At 34.6% G+C, this 19513-nt stretch overlaps 1 protein-coding gene across 8 annotated transcripts in view; it reads right to left on the bottom strand.

Annotated features, from left to right (window-relative positions):
* KLHL13 (kelch like family member 13) overlaps positions 1–19513 on the bottom strand; it is a 193423-nt gene that overhangs the window by 54329 nt on the left and 119581 nt on the right. Inside the window, exons 1-2 of one of the 8 annotated variants that reach the window (XM_008019528.3) lie at positions 14719–15134; positions 14140–14252 (exon numbers count right to left, since the gene is read on the bottom strand). The exons of 6 other annotated variants lie outside the window; for them this stretch is intronic. In XM_008019528.3, coding sequence (XP_008017719.1) covers positions 14140–14237 — 98 coding nt within the window. In that variant the 5' untranslated portion in view covers positions 14238–14252; positions 14719–15134. Of the gene's footprint in view, positions 1–14139; positions 14253–14718; positions 15135–19513 lie in introns of those variants that run through there. One more of the 8 variants, XM_008019531.3, reaches the window with a different exon arrangement.

Genomic DNA, 19513 nt, shown 5'->3' with positions numbered 1-19513 from the left:
CTGAATTTCCCAGTTCTATTCAGCTTCACAAAGTCAATAATTCATGACCAGGTCTTAAGAGAATGTTTATTTATCTTTTAAGGGGAAACATGAAAAAAACTAAGAGTAAGACTCACAAAGTAATAACCGTTGCATTCCATGTTATAAGAAATATAGTTGGCAGCCCTAAGAGTCCCAATGACTCTATATATTCAAAGCCCGTAATAAATTTACCAAATCTCAGTCTTGACTTTTTTAATGACCTGGAGTCATCTCTAATCATTTCAATGAATGTAGGAAAAAATCAGTATCAAATCAATCATATGTTTTCAATATGACAGCCAGTATTTTTAAGACAGGGGAGAACAATACGAAAAAAGAAGACAGGCTCTCAACCTAATGAGTCTGGGAATCACTCTTAGGATAGCTCTTTCAAGTGCATCACAGATATGGGGCTCAATGGAAGCAAAGACTCTAATTTAAGTATCATTTTTCGACATTAAAGTTACTGTCCCTTTTCTGCATATCTGCCTCATCATTAAGGGTTTTTTTTCCACAAAATTTTGTTACAAGACTTCAACTTACCCCTTTTGCACTATGGTTCCCATAAATAAACATATCCATTGCTGGCCATAAGCTCTCAGGTTGTTAGGAGATGCAAAAAGTCTTTACTGTTACTTACAGCCCCCTCACCTATCTACATATTTAGTTATCATACTCCAAGAGTATATATGTGGTCTTTAACTCTAGAACTGGTTCCTGGTTTTTCTCCTAAAATGTTTTAGAATCCACCATTTTACTACACTCCTAGAAAGCTATTTTGATCACTATTAAGATCACTATAATATTCCAGTCCATATCACAGAGCAATTTCAGGATCTAGTCACAGACAACTCTGCTAATGTGAATAACAAAAATTGCTCTACCAAAACCACCATAAGTGTTTATCCATGGTGCAGTAACTCTAAAGAAGGATTCATCTGGGCAAAGTATTTATGTGTCATGACTATACATCATTACCTAAAACATTAAAATTTATTTACAAAATGTATAACGTTTTTCTGGAAGGTAGACTGATGATTTGGGGAGGAGCTATTCCAAATTATAAATCATTGAGGAATTTGCCTCTTTGGGGGTAAGATGTTTATTTTTAGAAACACCATGTTCTCTGGCTAAAAGAAGGCTATGTGTTCTTGGGTAGAACATACAATTGTGATAAAAATGACATAGTAGTCATCAAGCATTCAAATCTCCTGGTCATTTAAATGGGAATTCTAAATTGAAGATAACTGGAGCATTTTCAGATTGTGTGTACATGTGTTTTGCAGAATTAATCTATGAATTATGAAGTAGTAATGAAGTACTTATCTTAATCTGTGTGAGATAAATGAAAAAAGAGAAGTATTCCTTTCCTTCCTTTTATGCAGTCCTTTAAAGCAGTGTTTCACACTCCAAACTATAATTTCTGACTCTCAGTGTAGGTGAGAAGCAGACACAAGGGGAGAAGAGTCACCATGTAGATGAGAGTAGCAAGGAGTCAAGGTGTTAAAAGTTTCCCTAGCTAGTTGGAAAATGCTACTACCCTCACTCACTCCATTTCCATGAGCTACTTGTTGAAGGGATCACCATTTTTACATCTTCAAAATCCAATCTTTTCATATGTCAAAGATATGCTTAATGGTAATGAATTTGACTACATACATATTTCTTAATGACCATTCCTAAAATGTTGGTCAGTCAGAAGAAATTTCAGGAATCTCCAATGTATCCTGATATTATACATTCAAGAGAGCTACAGATAAAATATTTGGATTCTAAAAGACAATTGCTATCACCAAAATTATTTGACCACCTTTGACCCTTGCTTCTTCCCCATCTCCCATGTCCAATCAACTGTTAAGTTCGACTGAATCTCTCTCTAGAATGCTCCTATCCCTCAACCCCCATCCACTCTCACTGCCTCTACCATAGTTCTTGTCTCTGTTACCTCTTACCTGGATTTAATTATAATTTTCACATACATAATGGTCTTTATACATACTGTGATTGTATTTATAGCTCAGAAAAGCACTCCCTTGCTCAAAGGTATTCAGTGAGTCACTGCTTGCTGAACAAAAGCCAAATCCTACACTCTTGAAGTCAAGGCTTCCTGGCCTAGCCCTCCTTAACTAATTGCACATTCCAGCAAATTATTCACAATAAATGTTTAATGACCATAGAACAAACAAAAATCCAAATTTACTTACAAACTACCAATTGTTTTGCTTTGGAATATATTGCTTTTACAAATTTACAGCAATCATTTTTTGTCTATTGCTAAACAAGCAATGTGTAAAAGCCATTGTATTTAATCATTTTTAATAGAAAGAAAATTCATTTAATTTAAATCTAATATCAGCTAAACCTTTATGGTTAGGTTGAAGCCCTTTAAGTATAAAAAATTCAGAACATAAATGTAAATACTTTTTTGAGTGTTAATTTTTAATTTATTTCTCCTAAACCCTAGTCAGGTTTTCTTTTTCTCCTAGTCAGTGATTTCTTTTATCAAACTATACACACAAAACATATTATCATTTAAGTACAAGCATATTAGCTTCAAAACAAAAATATCTCAAATAGTTTTCTGCATTATGATGAGCAGCATGTAAAAATAAGTCAAATAACTCTTAACTTTGAGAGTAGTTTCCATCGTAGAACAGATTAAAAAAAACTTATTTTCCTTATCAGTTACAATTTGATGAACCATCACTAAAGCATTTTGGTCACTGGTAAATTGCTTCTAGTAAAATTACTTTCAGTCTGTGCCAGCATCATGGTATTTCTAAGCAACAATGAACAGAATCTGGATTTTTTATTAGTTTTTTTCATAGGAAATACAGTCATAACTTACTCTCTAACAAGACCATGATACGCAATAGCCCCCATTATTCGGTGGATACATTCCAAGACCCCCAGTGGATGCTTGAAACTATGAATATACCAAATCCCATATACGCTACATTTTATTCCTATACATACGTAACTACCTGATTTATAAATTAGGTACAGTAAGATATCAACAATAATAACTAATAATAAATAGAACAATTATAATAATATACTTTAATAAAAGTTATGTGAATGTGCTTTTTCTCTCTCTCTTTCTCAAAATATCTTATCATACTGCACTCACCTATTTTCATGCCATGGTTAACCATGGGTAACTCATTCCAAGGAGTTAGAAACCATGCATAAGGGACAACGACTATATTCAATTACTGCATATATCAGATGAATAAACTTAACTCTCTCATGTGAAGTGATTTGCACAGAGGTACAGACCTAAAAACTATTCTCTAAATTCATTTATAAAATCGACATTTATTGAGCATCAGCTATATGCCAGGCACTGCACTAGACGATAGGAAAACAAAGAGCAGTCAGGATACTTGCTTGCTAAGAGATGATAATAAAAAACAATTACTTTCCAAATAATTAAATGATATAAAATTATAATAAATGCTTACCATTATTTACTAACAAATATCATGTTGTATAATTCATACAAACCACAGTAACAAAACAATTGCCAACTTTTTTCTCTAATCCAGAAGAGTATCAGTTCATATTTAGCATATAAGCACCAAATAAAAATAAATAAATAACATCAACTTTCCTTACTATTATTTTAAAGGATTATTTGTTCCAGATCAGGCTATCTTTACGGCTGGATCAGCAATCACACAATATTCACTATTCAAAAATATAATCTGCAATTTTAATTATATGGAAGAAAGTCAAAACTCTTGATGATGTGACAGTATCTCACATCATTTGAAAAAAGACACTCTAATTGCATCTATCTATATGCTTCAGCAACATTTCTATGAAAAGTATATTAATGAGCCAAGTCTCCAGTCTACTTAAAACCAAACCTTTGTTTCTAATTCCACAAACTTTGTTTAGCTGTGAATCATTCAGAAATGACTGCATGCACACACCCTCTGTAGGAAAGTGATCATAATGAATGAGAAAGTCACTTCAATTTGATGATTCTAAGGGGTTATCTATTGGACAATGATTCACAATCTAGTGTCATCCATATACTTTTCAAAATTGTATTTCAAATATTTTGTAGGTCCACCCTAACTAAAGCTAGATCAGACTATTAATTAAGAACAAGTTTCACTGTCAGACAAGAGAAAAGCTCCGATATGATTACATCTAATAATCACATCTAATAAAGAGAAACCTAGTTAAGATTTTGTAGTAAGCTGATCTTTAACATTAATTTTAATGCAGTTGAAGAAATGGTATTTTAAAAAGGAAATATAAATTAAGACTGGATTAAATAATCAATACAAATATACACAGACGGAGGAAAAGTGATCAGGCATTAATATCACATTCTCTTTCACGGTAAATGGTATGACCAAAAGAGTGATTTCTAAGGTTCCTATCAGCTTGTGGATTGAAAGAACCCTGAGTGAGATAATTATGTGCATTATATGATGTCAAGGTCTTATCTCATTGATCAGTGAAAAGCTCTATATTTTTGAAACCAGAAAAAAAAAAGTGAAAATAAAAGATGTTACAGGGTAACTTGTAAATGATTAGCCAAGTTAACTTAGAATTTTTAGAAACTGCTGTGGAGAGAGACTTATATGTGGGAAGCAAGAAGGGAGTGCAGTTAGGTACAGAGGGATCGCATAAGCACAAATTAAGCCCAATTGCCCATACACACTCAACTGAGCTTGCCACTCCAATTCATCATTCTCATAATATTTGGTTCTCTAAATTTTAGTGCTCTGAAACACAATATTTTCAATCTAAACCTTTTAAATTTAAAATACCATCAGAAGGCCAAGTGTGGTGTCTCATGTCTGTAATCCCAGCACTTTGGGGGACACATGTGGGGTGGCAGGGGGTAGCTTGAGGCTAGGGGTTCATGACCAGTCTTGGAAACATAGCAAGATCCTGTCTCTACAAAAAAAGTAATAATAATAAATTAAAATACCATCAAGCCCCTGCACCTGCCATAATAGGAAAACAGACAATATATAGAAAGTTTGGTAACCAGATCTGAGATCAGAACTTTCCTGGATGCACCTCCAAGTTTAGAAATGCCACTTTTGAGGCCATAACTTGCTGAAGAATCAAATATAATGGTCAATGACTGAGTAGCATAGACAGTCCTCACCTGTTATTTAAGTGTTCCTATTTCACTCAGTAGATGTTAATTGACATTCAAAATTTCAATATTTGCCCCCTGCGCCTGCCAAAAACCAAACACTAAAGTGCATTAGCAACAACCACATAATCATATGCCACTGCTAGCTAATTCTGTACTATGTTTTGAAGATTTTTTAAGGTTCTCAACAACCTGTATTATTTGAATTTCCAGAGACATGCAAGGACCTTCTAGTTGCTAACTATTATTTTCTGGTAGCCTTTGTGTTCAATCTGATTTTGAACAGTCTTTTGAATAAACTGAAAATGTTTTCAGAAGGTAGAAATGTAGAGTCCTTTGAAATTTTTTTCAATGCAATAAAATGCAATCAATCTCAACCAACTTGTATTATGCACACACTTTAGTACTTTTTAAACAGCTCTGATAACAGTGGAGTTATTCTGAATGATTCTGTTTGTTGCGTCAAATTTTATTAAGAAAACTAATTTCATGATTTTATTCAAAAGGTAGCACTATTACTTATTAACTTTTAATAAGAGACTTGGGCTATGTGAACCATCTCAAAATAGCCTGCATTTTAAAAAGAAAAAAATACAGTTTTTAAATTACTAGCATCTTCGATTTCACTCACATCTGTATTTTACATGATTGTATATGCTTGCAAAATCGATGTAATCAAAGCAATTGTGCCTATTTTATAAAATGTATAGCACAATAAAAGCTCTAATAGGAGAAACTTGTTTTCATGATACTTTCAACACAACCCCAGATTATAGTTCTGTCACTGGATAATTCCACTTTTTAATAAGATTTCCAGGAAATCATTGTTGCAAGGGCTTATAACTGCCTATGCAATGTTTAAACTATTATACTTTTCAAGAACAAAACTACTGATCCAGAGATTAATAAATATGGTTTAGTTACAGAAATGCAAAATTTGTAGAACCATGTGGGTTAATTGGAACACTTTCTACAATGCACGTGTAAGCCTAACATGATTGTGTTCAACTAGAGTATTGCAGATAGAACAAATGACCTCCTAAAGATGTCCACATCTTAACCCCAGGAATCTGTGAATATGTTGTTACATGGCAAAGGAGACTTTGAAAATGTGATAAAGGTTACAAACTTTGAAATGGGGAGCGTCTTGTTTTATCCATGTAGCCTAATCTAATTACATGAGTCCTGAAAAAATGGAAGAGGAAGGCAGAAAAGTGAGCCAGAAAGCAATGTGAAAAGGATTCAACCTGCTGTTGCTGGCCTTAACGAGAGAGGAATAGGGCCAGAACACAAGCAATCTCTAGAAACTGAAATAGTCCTTTAACTTACAGCCAACAAGATGATAGAAAACTTGGTCCTACAGCCACAAAGAATGGAATTTTGTCAATGACGGAAATAAGCAGGAAACAGATTCTCCCCTAGAGCCTCAGCCTTGCTGACACTTTGATTTTAGCCCCGTGAGACCAGTACCAAATTTCTGACCTGAAAAACTGTAAGATAATATGCCAAGCATGGTGGCTCATGCCTGTAATCCTAGTAGTTTGGGAGGCTGAGACAGGAGGATAGCTTGAGCCCTGGAGTTTGAGACCAGCCTGGATAACACAGCGAGACCTCATTTCTACACATAAAAATAATAATAATAAGCTGGGTGTGGTGGTGCGTGCCTGTAGTCCCAGTTACTGAGGAGGCTGGGGCAGGAGGATTGCTTGAGCCCGGGTGGTCGAGGCTGCAGGGAGCCATGATCATGCCACTGTACTCCAGCCTGGACAACACAGTGAGATCCCCACCTCATAAAAAAGAAAACTGTAGGACAATAAATGTGTGACATTTTAGGCCATTCGTTTGCAGTAATTTGATATGGCAGTAATAGAAAAGTAATACATAGAGGTTTGGGTTCCCCCCCCCCCATTGAGTATTTACATGCAATTAAGTAGTGGGAGGATAATGTCCACAGGAAAGTACTAAACATATTGACTGGGGTAGAACCCTTGGAACGTGCTAAAAAGAGTACACCAGCTACAGCACTGTCTATGGTAGCTAATTACCATGAGTGGGAAATGTGTGTAATCAGTGAAGGTGGAATAATGCTTCAAGCAACTATGGAAACATCAAGAGACATGAAGTTAATCCCGATATCATATGAGCAAGTAAAGATAATTGCTTCAATATTTTCCTTCAACTTCACCACTTGACAGTATTCAAGTAAAGCTTTCTAACCTCTTCCTATACCACCACCCAATTCAAAAAGCTTTTCCCATCTACCATACTTCCCTTTTCTTCTAATCCTAGTAAGGTATTATATAATTAATAGATGAAATGAAAGTAGCAAAAGTCCATAAAAATGAAAAGGCACTGGAGAAATTACGAGCTTTGAAATCATGTGGCCCTAAATTTGAATTTTGGCTCAACTTGTGATTTGATGTGTAACATTAAGCAAGTTAATTAACCTCTCTGAACTTGTGTCCTTATTCGTAAAATAGTGAGAAGATGTACACTTATAGGGCTTTTTGGGAGGAACCAAATTAAGTGCTTAGCACTTCTATAATAGAAGAAAATAAATTGTATTATATTTAACTATGCTAAACTAGGACATTTTAAAACTTTGGAATATGTCTCATGAAATTTAGAATATCTGTTATACATGCTAGATTAAAATTTAATATAGAGTTCTGAAACTTGTTTTTATTTTTATTTTTTTTGTTATTGAAGGTAAGTTACTTCATTACTCCATTGAACTATATTATAAGAACTGCTCTCCAATAAATTGGGCATGTTCTTGCCTTAGCATGACATAAATGTGGGGGGGAAATGGGTTAAAAACAACAGATACCCTTATCATAGTAAGTTATGCTGGGAAAAATACTTTAGTATAATTGGAAACACAATATAATTTTATTTTAAACTAAGATTCCATCTTAGAGTTTGAGATCAAATTATTACTGCTTGGAAGGTAATGTATGTACCCTTGTGTGCTATAAAGCACATAAGTGCATTATTTCCTAAACAGTACATTATTCCCTGTCCAATGTAAAGAATAGTATTCCATTCTTGTTGTTTAAAAAGATACCATCAAATTTAAACATAAATTGCTTCATTTTCCATCCTGTGCAATATGCACTTTAAAATGTGTTATCTACCTCCAATCCAAGTCTCCTCATTTAGTCCAGATAAATTTTTCTTCTGTGGTGTTTTCATTGTCCTTAAATCCATTATCAATATTGAAAATACAGTAAGCAAGAATTTATTTAACCTGTTTGTCTTGGTCCCAAATTTTCACGGCAGTAGAATAAATTCAGCTATTTAATTGTTTATGAATGAAGATAGTATGGAAGATAAAAAATAATCACTTTGAATGATCGTAAGGACTACGCGCCCCTAATCATCAGCAGAGTTATGCCTGGCACATAATAGACAGTTGAGTAACTGCTGAATGTTATAAACTTAACATACAGGGTGATTGAAAAAGAACTGAGCACTTTCTAAAACGAATTACTTAGTAACTTATTTATGTACTGATTCCCCAAGAATCTCATGTTTATACCACCTCTATCTCAAAGTCTTGAGGATATAAAGCAACACACCATGGCAGCCATGTCAATCTAAAATGTTATATGCATGTTGTTTGTAATTCGTAACTCTTTAACTGCAAGTCATTAGCACAAATACTTGCCTATCCCATACTTCTTTCTCATCTCTCCCTCCCCAAGTTTGGCCGCATTTAAGTCTCTATTAAATATTCTAGGTTTCAAGCAGAATATGTGAAATTCTCAGTAACTCCGTATTTCCCATGATGGTATGGAGATTTGAAATTCTGCCTCTCTTCCCTCCGTAGAAAGTGGTTTCTTTGCAGTGGGGGGAGCGATTACTTGGAAGATACACTAAGTATAAAAAAATGAATCTAGATAAGTTATTGACCAGTGAATGTCTTTGAAATATTTGAAAGTGACAGGAACACTAGCTCTCTGTCTTGCAAGTGTCTTGTGTGCAATATTTTTCTGTTACATTAAATGATTTCAAGAGGTCTTTTAAAAAACATACACAATAGGCTTTAAAACAAAATGTTAACTTCACTTGCACATGCCAGGCTTCCTCAAACTAAAAGATCTGAAGAAGCTAAAAGAATAAACACAGACAGTGAGGAGCAAGCAATCTGATCATAAGGCCTTCAAAAAGGCAATTTGCAAACTGTAAATTCACTAGGGGCCAGTGTGAATCCTGTAATTAAAAATATATATAATCTCAGGCCCTTTAAGACAAGCAGAGCTTCTGCTTAAAGGAAGAGAACTGTCTTCTATTTGGACCCCATGTGGAGCGACACATTCAAATGTAGTATCTTACATAAAGATTAACATGAAAAAACCATCCGAGTGAGGACAACCAGGAGAGTGAAGGGTCTGAAAACCTTGTCACATGAGAAGACACCTAAGTGTGCATGTAATAGATTTTTTTTCTATATAGCTCTATAAGGCTACACTGGGAATGGGAGATAAAAGATACAAGGAACTGATTTTGTTCAATGCAAGGAAAAGCTGCCCATGAATGAAGGGTGCAGCCTTGGTGAGGTAGTGAGCCCTTTGTCACTGACAGCGTTCAAGAAGGACACGGAATGCCATCTTCAAGACGTGTCATGGAATGAGTTCCTGTGTTAAAAGGGGTTCGGACTTTCTAAATGACTTCTAAGGTCACTTCTATCTCTATGATTTTCCATTAATAAATGACAACCTAGTCCTTCTGCAAGCTCAGACAATGCAAATTCCCAAAGAACATGCCACAAAAGTTGCAGACTAACACAAAATTTATCTTAGGTGTTAGCTGTATTATTTTTCCACGTAATTTCGTTAAATTGTGCATATGTAATAAAAACAAATTAAGTAGACACAAGCAAGAGTTTATGGTTTGAAAGCAACTAAACATTCTTTTCTATTTTGAGATTATCAATTTAATAAGTATTTTGCTAGATAAGAAATATTTATCTAACCATGAATGATTATCAATTTAATAAGTATTTTGCTAGACAAGAAAGATTTCTGTAATGACAAAGTTTTGTTTTATTTACTAAATTAGAAAAAAAAAGACAATCTTACGGGATAGAAACATGTCAAATTTAGAAAATTCATATTTTTATTATGTCTGTGCTGTGAATCACCTACAAACAAGGAGCATTTATACAATATTCACAATCTTTTCTCAGGAAATGCCAGGCACTGAATTTTATTGAAGAAATTATAGTAGCAATTACTATAAAACACTGTGTTATTGGCATTTATCATAAAAATATTTTTTACATATCAAACAAAATAATTATAAATAGGAAGCTAACTGAATGTAAGTGCAGAGTCTAAAGGAGAACAAGTCTAGTTCACTAACATTCATTGTCTTTTAGACTGAGAAAGGTAACATTCTAAGGAAAACAACTCACAGGGTCTGTCTTGCTAGAATTCATTGTTATATTTCACTGGTTAATTCTTACCTAATTGCCTTCCTGCTTGCCACACTATTATTGTCAAAACTCGCTGCTGGAAAAGAAAAGATAAAAGGATCACTAGTGCTAATTTTGTTCTATTTCAGTGTGTCCTTAGCATCTAACAAGGCATTAACCCTATAATATTAGCCTGAAGGAACCATTTGCTGTTTTAAAACAATGAATACCTAAACACCATAAAAACACTTAGATGTGACTGCCCTTTCAGCTTTATTAATTTAGGCAAAATGACAGAGTAATTTATATGGTTTGCACCTGACAGGGGCAGAGTCTTTACTAACGCAGTTTACACTGGCCAGGAGATCCTCCCTCAGGCTAAGGTTGAACTTCAACCTACTGTTGAGCAGATTGCGAAGCAAACACATGTCACCAAGTACTCTATTTCTATCAAGACAATCCCTTCAGAAATCCACATAGATGGCACACCACCCTGCAAGTGCTCAAACCTAAAGCTGAAAGAATATATGTACCCAATAAAGACTATTTGATCATCAATCAATCTAGAGACTGAAGTATTATTTTCCGGAATCTTTTGTATTTAAGATATCCCACTTTTCTAGTATGACATTACAGCAAATTTTTAAGTGCTTTATACTATATAAGATGTTATTTCTCCTAATACTGCCACAAATACTACAGTCTTCATCATAGAGAAATCTTAAAAATGTTGGGACATTTCAACTGTCATGCAAGTTCTAAACAAACAGAAAGAAAACAAACATGGACTTTAAACCCACAAGGAAAAAAGTAAAATAGTCTTGCTGTTCAATGTTTGTAGTAAGTAAAATGTTCTCTATTGTAGCCTTCACTAGCACAGCAGTACTGCCCTATCTGTAGCATCAATGAAAGAGTTACAGCGAAGAAGCACATACACTGGGTTTAGAAAGAGACCATAAAGAGCCTTTAGATTTTTCCCACACATGCTCAATCACTATAACACATTTTTACTACTACCTAAAATATTTCATATTGAAATTTCAGTCTTTGACAAAGTACACAAGTCTTCAATGAAAATCACGTAATATATATTTGACAAAGCATGGTAAGTAATGATAAAATATTACAAACCAATACTGATGCTATGCAAGCATACACACAAAAAGATTTTATATCACCTATGAAGAATTCTATATTCAAAATAATACTTTAAATACTTACACATGATTTTACAGGTAAATTTCCTATATATCACAATTTATTGAGGAGTCGGAATTGAACAATTCCATTTCAATGCAAAGACTTTAGACCCAAAAGACACAAGTAACCATTTAAACCTATGTCTGCCAGCCAAATTGTGAGAACAAATGTAATGTTACTTGACACAGTAATCTAATTTAGTCTTTATCATTTTTTAAGTGAAATTATGCTATACTTAAGTATCATTTTGTGTGTAAATGTGTTGAGGAATATAGAGAAGTACTGATGAGAAAAACATGTTAAACATGGTGCTTTTATTTTTGGCCAAGTGAGGTAATGAACTGTGATCTAAAACGGTCAAAAATTAAACAACATATTTAAAAACCTGATTTAACCTCCCCAAGCTAGTCTTGCTACATTTCACATAAATTTCTATCTGTGCATATTTACTTACTATTAAGTATTAATATACATATAAAGAAAAGTTAAGACCAATTCAATAACGTAGTGTTAAAATGTCAAAATAGTCTGTAACAATGTCAAAATACTCCAGCCTACCATAAGCTCTTCAAATATATTTTTCCATTCTACCTATGTGCACTACCAACAACCAATAGTCAACATGCAAGATCTATTATATTTTGTAGGTTCTATCTTCTAAACTGATTCACTCATATCACCAGGTCAAAGAGGTAAGTACTTAAAAGGAAGAAAGTGATTAATTTAAAATGTTGTGTTGAGTTGTATCTGAGCTTGTGGCTAGTATGAATTAATAAAATATGGGCATTTATTTCACCATCTCTAAAAGTCGACAAATCAGCTGCAATAAGGGCTGCAATTTGGATCTTTTGGACAATCAAATATAGCAGGAATATTAGAAACATTAATAACCATTATTAATTTTAACCTGATTTTAGTGAGGTTTTGTTTTGTTTTTATAATAAAGTTGCTTTGGGTAAATCTTTAGTCATTTCTTGCCAGTTAAGATGCATAAAGTCAGGAAGCATCCTATTTTCTCAGATTATTTGAAAGAGCTCCATTAACTTCTCACCTCCATTAACTTGTCACCTCCATTAATTTGTGCTTTTGACAAACACAGTTTTTGAAAAACAAATATAGCTGGTTTATTTTTACAAACTAGCCTATATTTTTTACTTCACAGAAAACAAGTGTAACACCCAAAGAGATAAAAATATCCTGGAACATAAACAGAAAGGAGCATTAAAAAATCTGAAAATAAAATGATGACAGGATTTAATTCTGAAATGGCCTCATTTTTCAGCACTTTCCAGGGAGTTGCTTCTTTTGGACTGAGAGCATAACCACACTTTCTCAGCATCTGAAAGCCTTTCAAAGAATGAGATAGATGTAATTGTGCATCTCTACCTCACATAAAACAAAAACTAAGTTAAAAAATGGCAACTCACCACAGCTCTAAATACACAATTAAACTAAGGCAGGAGAAGTTTTCCACATCTTTCCTACTGATAAATATTTTTAAAGGAACATTCAAATTTAAAACATTCTTTTCAAAAGCTTTTCTCATACTAATATTTTCTTTTAAAAAAGATTCGGTTTTACTCCACCAAAAAGGATCATGAACAAAAAGAACATTTTATTATATCTCCAGGATTTTGCCTTTAAAGCAACACTGCAAATTTAAAAAGATTTTCAAAAATTTTGAAAATTTCTAGAAAGACTTCCCAGTGCACTTCAGTACATATTTACTTAAAATACATTTTTAAAACAGACATTTGTAGAATACTTTTTCAACCCCCATAATATAAATAACTGCTCATAGAGATATAATATGCACAAATTCAAACTTACACTTGAGAACTTGAATGATAAAGCTGAGAAATATGTAATATTAAACATATTAATATTCATACACAACTAAAGTATAAAAGTCTCAATTAAAAGACTCATTTTCTGATCCACGTTAACTCTGCTTTTAATTCATGAAAAAATAGTATAGAGGCATTACCATATTTAACACACCACCATCAGTTTTTTAATGCCATTACACAGAATAAGTCATCCTAAGTGTTTTAGATATTCAAAAATTCAAACAAATCCAACATATGTTAAATATTAAAGTTAATTCTTTTGCAATTCCTTAGTTATGCCTTTGTACTTTCACACTGGTAATTAGACTACCATTAAACACTTTAAATAAACATAAATTTTAGAAAAACAAAACAATGATGAAGTGTGGGCATGCCAACATCTTTAAATGTAAGCAAGCTTGAGGTTTTTAATCCTGTAGGTTTTTGGATTTTGCTGTTTGGGGGCTCCCCCGCCCCCGTTTTGCCACAAGGTAGATTCATGAATGAAATACCACTTTAATATCCTATTTTCTCTCACTTACATGTATGCTGGAGAAAGTGGAGTTGACCTGGATGTTTTAAGCACAGGAACTGGGAATTTCCAGATAGCAGGAGAGCTCGTTTTCCATTTCAATGGCATGTTGTCACCACGGTACTACAATAACAGTAAAGAGCGTTTCCATAACAGACTACCAACTAGGACTTCCATTCCACACTGTACTGACACAGCAGTGGCTGCCGCGGAGAACAAGCAAAGGATTCTGCCAGTGCCCTTAAACCGATGCTTCCAATCTGTAAAATAGGGCTGTAAGGTACCTCCTTAAATTCTTCTGTCCCCTAAAGCAATATGATGATTCTATCATTCCAACTCAACAATAGTGCCAGAAAAGCGCTGACTGCAGTATATATTTTTTTTAAGACTGCACTATGCATACCATACAATGCAGCTTTATTTAATAAAAGCAACCAGGCTTTTTTTTTTTAAGCTTGCAATACCATTGTTCTACCTTAACAGGGATACTGCAGCACTGTACTATATTCTGCACCTATTAACCTGATTTCTGACCAATAGTAGCAAGAAAAAACATAGATGGGTTTCATACGAAAATGAAACAACATACCTACTCAGAATACACTTGTCATCCTCTGAACAATCTTCTTTTGAGCTGCAACAATACAAATGAGATATAAACCTCAGCATAGCCTTAGGCCACCGCTAACAGAGATCAGTGACTAAATTCAGCAGCCTGCTTTCCTCCTGTGCAAGCTCTGGCCACACAATACAAGAATGCCATTATGGGAAAAGCCCGTTTCAAAAATTCCAGTCCCTCTGTTTTCCAGCTAGGAGAAGGCAAAATGTAAGAAGAATATAAACTGCTGCAGAACTCTGCAGGCTCTTCTAGTAGCTTCTGATTCAAGTTGCTCTCCTTTCCCTATTCTTATTTCCAAGCTGAGATGAGCAAAATCTCATACATTTACAACACGCTATAGTAACACAAATATCACTCTGTCTTCTGCAGCAGAGAAGTACAGAGTAGCATGATCTTAATAGCAGTACTCAGAGGGATGCTATCAACAATCTAATTCAATACTGCCCTCCCCTTCTCTCTCCTTTCCCCTCTTGTTCACCCCCCTTACTCCTCCCCTCCCTCCCCCGCAAACAGCTCACAAATTGCCTAGAGGAAAGACCAAAGCCGCTGGCCAAGCAGGTGTCCAGCAGGGACCACTCCAAAGCTCAACAGCGGGTCCGGTAACCTATAGGGATTAGCGATTGTCAAGGAGGTTCAAAAATTGAAGCTGCTGTCAAAGGCAGCTTGAGGTATTTCATGAAAGCAATGGCAAATAAAGGGTTCATCTATATTGTTTTAAAATACTGCCAGAAAACAGCATTGTAAATGCCCTGAAAGTCACTTTTAAGCTTCTGTTTAAAGCACCAAAACAAACTCACAAATTTTCTACACAATTCTAAAAAGTGAATACAGGTTAAATGAGTATTATGCTGAACTCTTTATTTATAGGCTGAAGAATTTTACTTCTGATATAGGCAATTCACGATCATAGTACCCTTCTGCTTCTACCTAAAAACAGAATTATCCATTTCCATCAATGCAAGCTTAGTAAAGGCAGACCATGATTGACACGAAAGCCACTACCTATTTTTAAAAATCACTACAGGGACAAAGAGCTCATATTTACTTTCACGCCTGTATCCAAACAATAAACTCATGCTTCCAACTTAAATAGTTGGCTTTCGGATACTCTTTCCAAATTTTTCCTAGTTTTTGAAGATTAAGATTTAGTCCCCAAAGAGGCTTTTTCATCTGCATTTTAGAAACACACATGAATGTTTCTATAGTAAGGAACTATTTTCAAAAATTCCAAAATACCAAATTTAATATATGAGAAATACAGCATGAAGTCAGCTAATGTAATCACAAACACCTTCCTTTTAAGATACAGACCAATATCAAGGCAAAAAGACAAACTACTATTTTCCTGTGAAGCACAAAACATATATGTACATGCAGTATGTACATATACACACACATACATACATATATGGAAAGAGAAAGCTTACTTTGAAAGACTGACAAGTAATATATGAACTTCGTAAATATTAAAATTATGTCAACCATCATTACCTTATATACAATTTTTATTCAACCTATCATACAAAAGAAACAGCCCTCAAAAACCCAGTCAAGCAATTTAAAGAGTTAAATTATATGTCCAACTCCTTTTAGTACTCACACACAAAACGGACTCATAGAAATTGTCAAAGGAATCAGAAAAAGGAATATTTATCAATGCGTTAGTGGCCAAAATATATGTAAAAGTTTTTTTTAACCTGCCACTAATACGCATAAATTATAGTCAATATTTTACATTAGAAGGCTTTCTGCAATAATCCTTAATGGTTATATAGCAGAAAGCCCTCAGGTATAATCAGTACGGGCAACTTGTTTGAAATCCAAAGAAGGAGAAATACATACACACACACACATGCATACACACACAAAGCCACACACACATATGAACACATCAAGTTTTAAATGTCTTATTCCACAGTGAGTTTCAAACAAATTTTCAAAACCTGAAGCATTGGCAAACATTTAAAAATATAAAACATAAAGCAACTATATATTATGTAGTAAGGAGGTGATGTTTTAGAAAAGAAGTTCAATCATTTTCCAGCTTATGAATCTTTTTGTTTGCTTGCTTTTTTGAGATGGAGTCTCCCTCTGTCACCCAGGCTGGAGTGCAGTGGCACAATCCAGGCTCACTGCAACCTCTGCCTTTCAGGTTGCAGCAATTCTCCTGCCTCAGCCTCTTGAGTAACTGGGATTACATGCACCTGCCACCATGCCTGGCTAATTTTTGTATTTTCAGTAGAGACAAGGTTTCACCATATTGGTCAGGCTGGTCTCGAACTCTTGACCTCAGGTGATCCACCCGCCTTGGCCTCCCAAAGTGCCAGGATTAAAGGCGTGAGCCACCGTGGCCGCCTTACGTCACCTTCTGAGAATAAAGATCCAAAAACCTGTGTAAAAACATGGTAATGAAGTGTTTCCAGCAGTTTATCTGTCTATGAAGGCTTCTCAAACATTGATGAGTGGAAAACAGGCAAGTTAAGGTAGAGTTTTCCAAATTCCCAAAAAGGGAACCACCACAAACAAGTGAAGATCACTTTATTGTAAAGATTATTCTTCTTCTACAAGAATATTCTTCTATAAGTTATTATTCTTCTATAAACAATCAACTGATTCAACAAAACCAACATATTTTTGTCTAATTTCATTAGGCTCCAAGGAAACTATCTAATACCACGAATCTTCTATGTCAATTTTCAGTCTAGATTCCTTGCAGACGTAATATTTAATATTTGTTTCTGTGGTACTCCAATAATTTTATTATTTGTTCAGAGTGAAAAGAAAGTATGGCTGCCTCCCTACACCCCATCCTCAGCACTCTAAAACACCTAAAACCCTAAAAGCATTATATCTGATGGTGGAGATGTATACATATTCAGTTCTTACTTTTCCTTTAATAAATTATTAAGTCACTTATAATTACCTCTCATGAGCAAACAACTATTATGCCAAACTCCTTAAAAATAATCCCTTTAGGCCGGGCGTGGTGGGATCACACCTGTAATCCCAGCACTTTGGGAGGCCGAGGTGGGCAGATCACGAGGTCAGGAGATCAAGACTATCCTGGCTAACACAGTGAAACCCCATCTCCACTAAAAGTACAAAAAATTAGTCGTGTGTGGTGGCAGGTGCCTGTAGTTCCAGCTACTTGGGAGGCTGAGGCAGGACAATTGTGTGAACCCGGGAGGCGGAGCTTGCAGTGAGCCAAGATCGTGCCTCTGCGCTCCAGCCTGGACGACAGAGTGAGACTCCGTCTCAAAAAAATAATAATAATAATAATCCCTTTAATCAGAAATACAGTTCATGAACAATACTTTACACTATTAATTCACTTAACAACACTATTCCTCACATATCATTTAGAAATAAACTTCAGCCAGGTAAAATCATCCCAATTACGAGTTGGCAGCATCCAAACAAATCAGATGTTACTACCCTGGTGGAGAATCCAGTCATAACTATGGAGTGTAATTATAATTCCCATTACATTCTAGAACTAAAAATATGTTCACCTATGGAATGAACAAAAATGATTAAACACATATTTTAAATATAATTTTATGCAGGCCCAGTGTCCCACTACTTTAATATTTAGAATAGCAAATGTCAAAAAACCCTTGGTCACATCATAGGAAACACTTATTTTGATTACAGAACACTTGGTTTCTATTATGTACAATTGCATAAAACAGGAGAGAAAGACATCATACACAAAAGTTCTTCAACACATTTTATGAACATTAATCAGTTAAAAAATACCTGTGAAATGCATAGCTCAGAGATGTAACAAACAAAGGACAATGATGGGTCTTGGCCAAAGCTACAAAAAGAGCCAACTCTTAGAATGTAAAAGGAGATTTTTTGAAATTTTAGGACTCTAAGAATTCATTTTTCTCAGCACCCTCATTGCATAAATGAAAACACTGAAACCCAGAGACGCTAACTTGTCCAATGTTGTATCACAAGCTAGCAGTAAAAGAGGAACTAGAAACCAAATTTCAATCTCCTAGTATAGGACTCTTGTAGAATCCCTACTGTTCTTCCCAATGAGACCATTCCACGAGATGCATGTTTCTATTTGAAGTGAACCACATTCTATAAATGTCTCAATGTATTCTAAAGAAACAGGACTACAAAGAGATATCAACTCTTCCAATTATATGTTCAATGAAAAATAGAAGTGGGAGAAAAACACCATAAAAGAAAAGCTGTGCATGAAGAATCATTTCCAAAATCTTAATTCCAGAAGATGTTTAAGAATGTTTAGGAAAAAAAATGTAAGTATAACTTAAGCAGTCACAGTATGAGAGAAAAGGTAAATATATTGCCAATACTCTGATATTTTTTCTCAGTGTAAATGTTCCTAAATAATTTTATAGCAAAACTTAATTTGCTAACTGACTGCTACAATTTGTCACCAGTACCACCTCACCAAATGAACTAATACATCATGTTTCTAATCTCTTGCACCATTTTTTTCCTGATGTCCCCTAAGAAATTACCTACTTTTTCGTGCAAGTTTTGGTTAATCCTGTGGTAGGTACAGCTAAAGACTAATAGCCCTAGTCAGAGTTTGTATGAACAGGCACTGTGTAATCTTTTCAGTTCTGAAATGTCTCTTCAGATTAATCTAAAATATCCATGTTATTCACAATGCTCAGACAAGACTGCAGATCATGCCAAATTGTGTGCTTTGTTTATGTTCCACCAATCAGTAAAAGTACTTGGATGGCAACCAAATAGGACTGTTAAACCCTTTAAAACA

This window comes from Chlorocebus sabaeus, chromosome X, assembly GCF_047675955.1.
Source record: "Chlorocebus sabaeus isolate Y175 chromosome X, mChlSab1.0.hap1, whole genome shotgun sequence".
Classification (NCBI taxonomy): Eukaryota; Metazoa; Chordata; class Mammalia; order Primates; family Cercopithecidae; genus Chlorocebus; species Chlorocebus sabaeus.
Note: the sequence above shows the minus strand (reverse complement) of the source record. Positions and strands in the feature narration are given on the sequence as shown.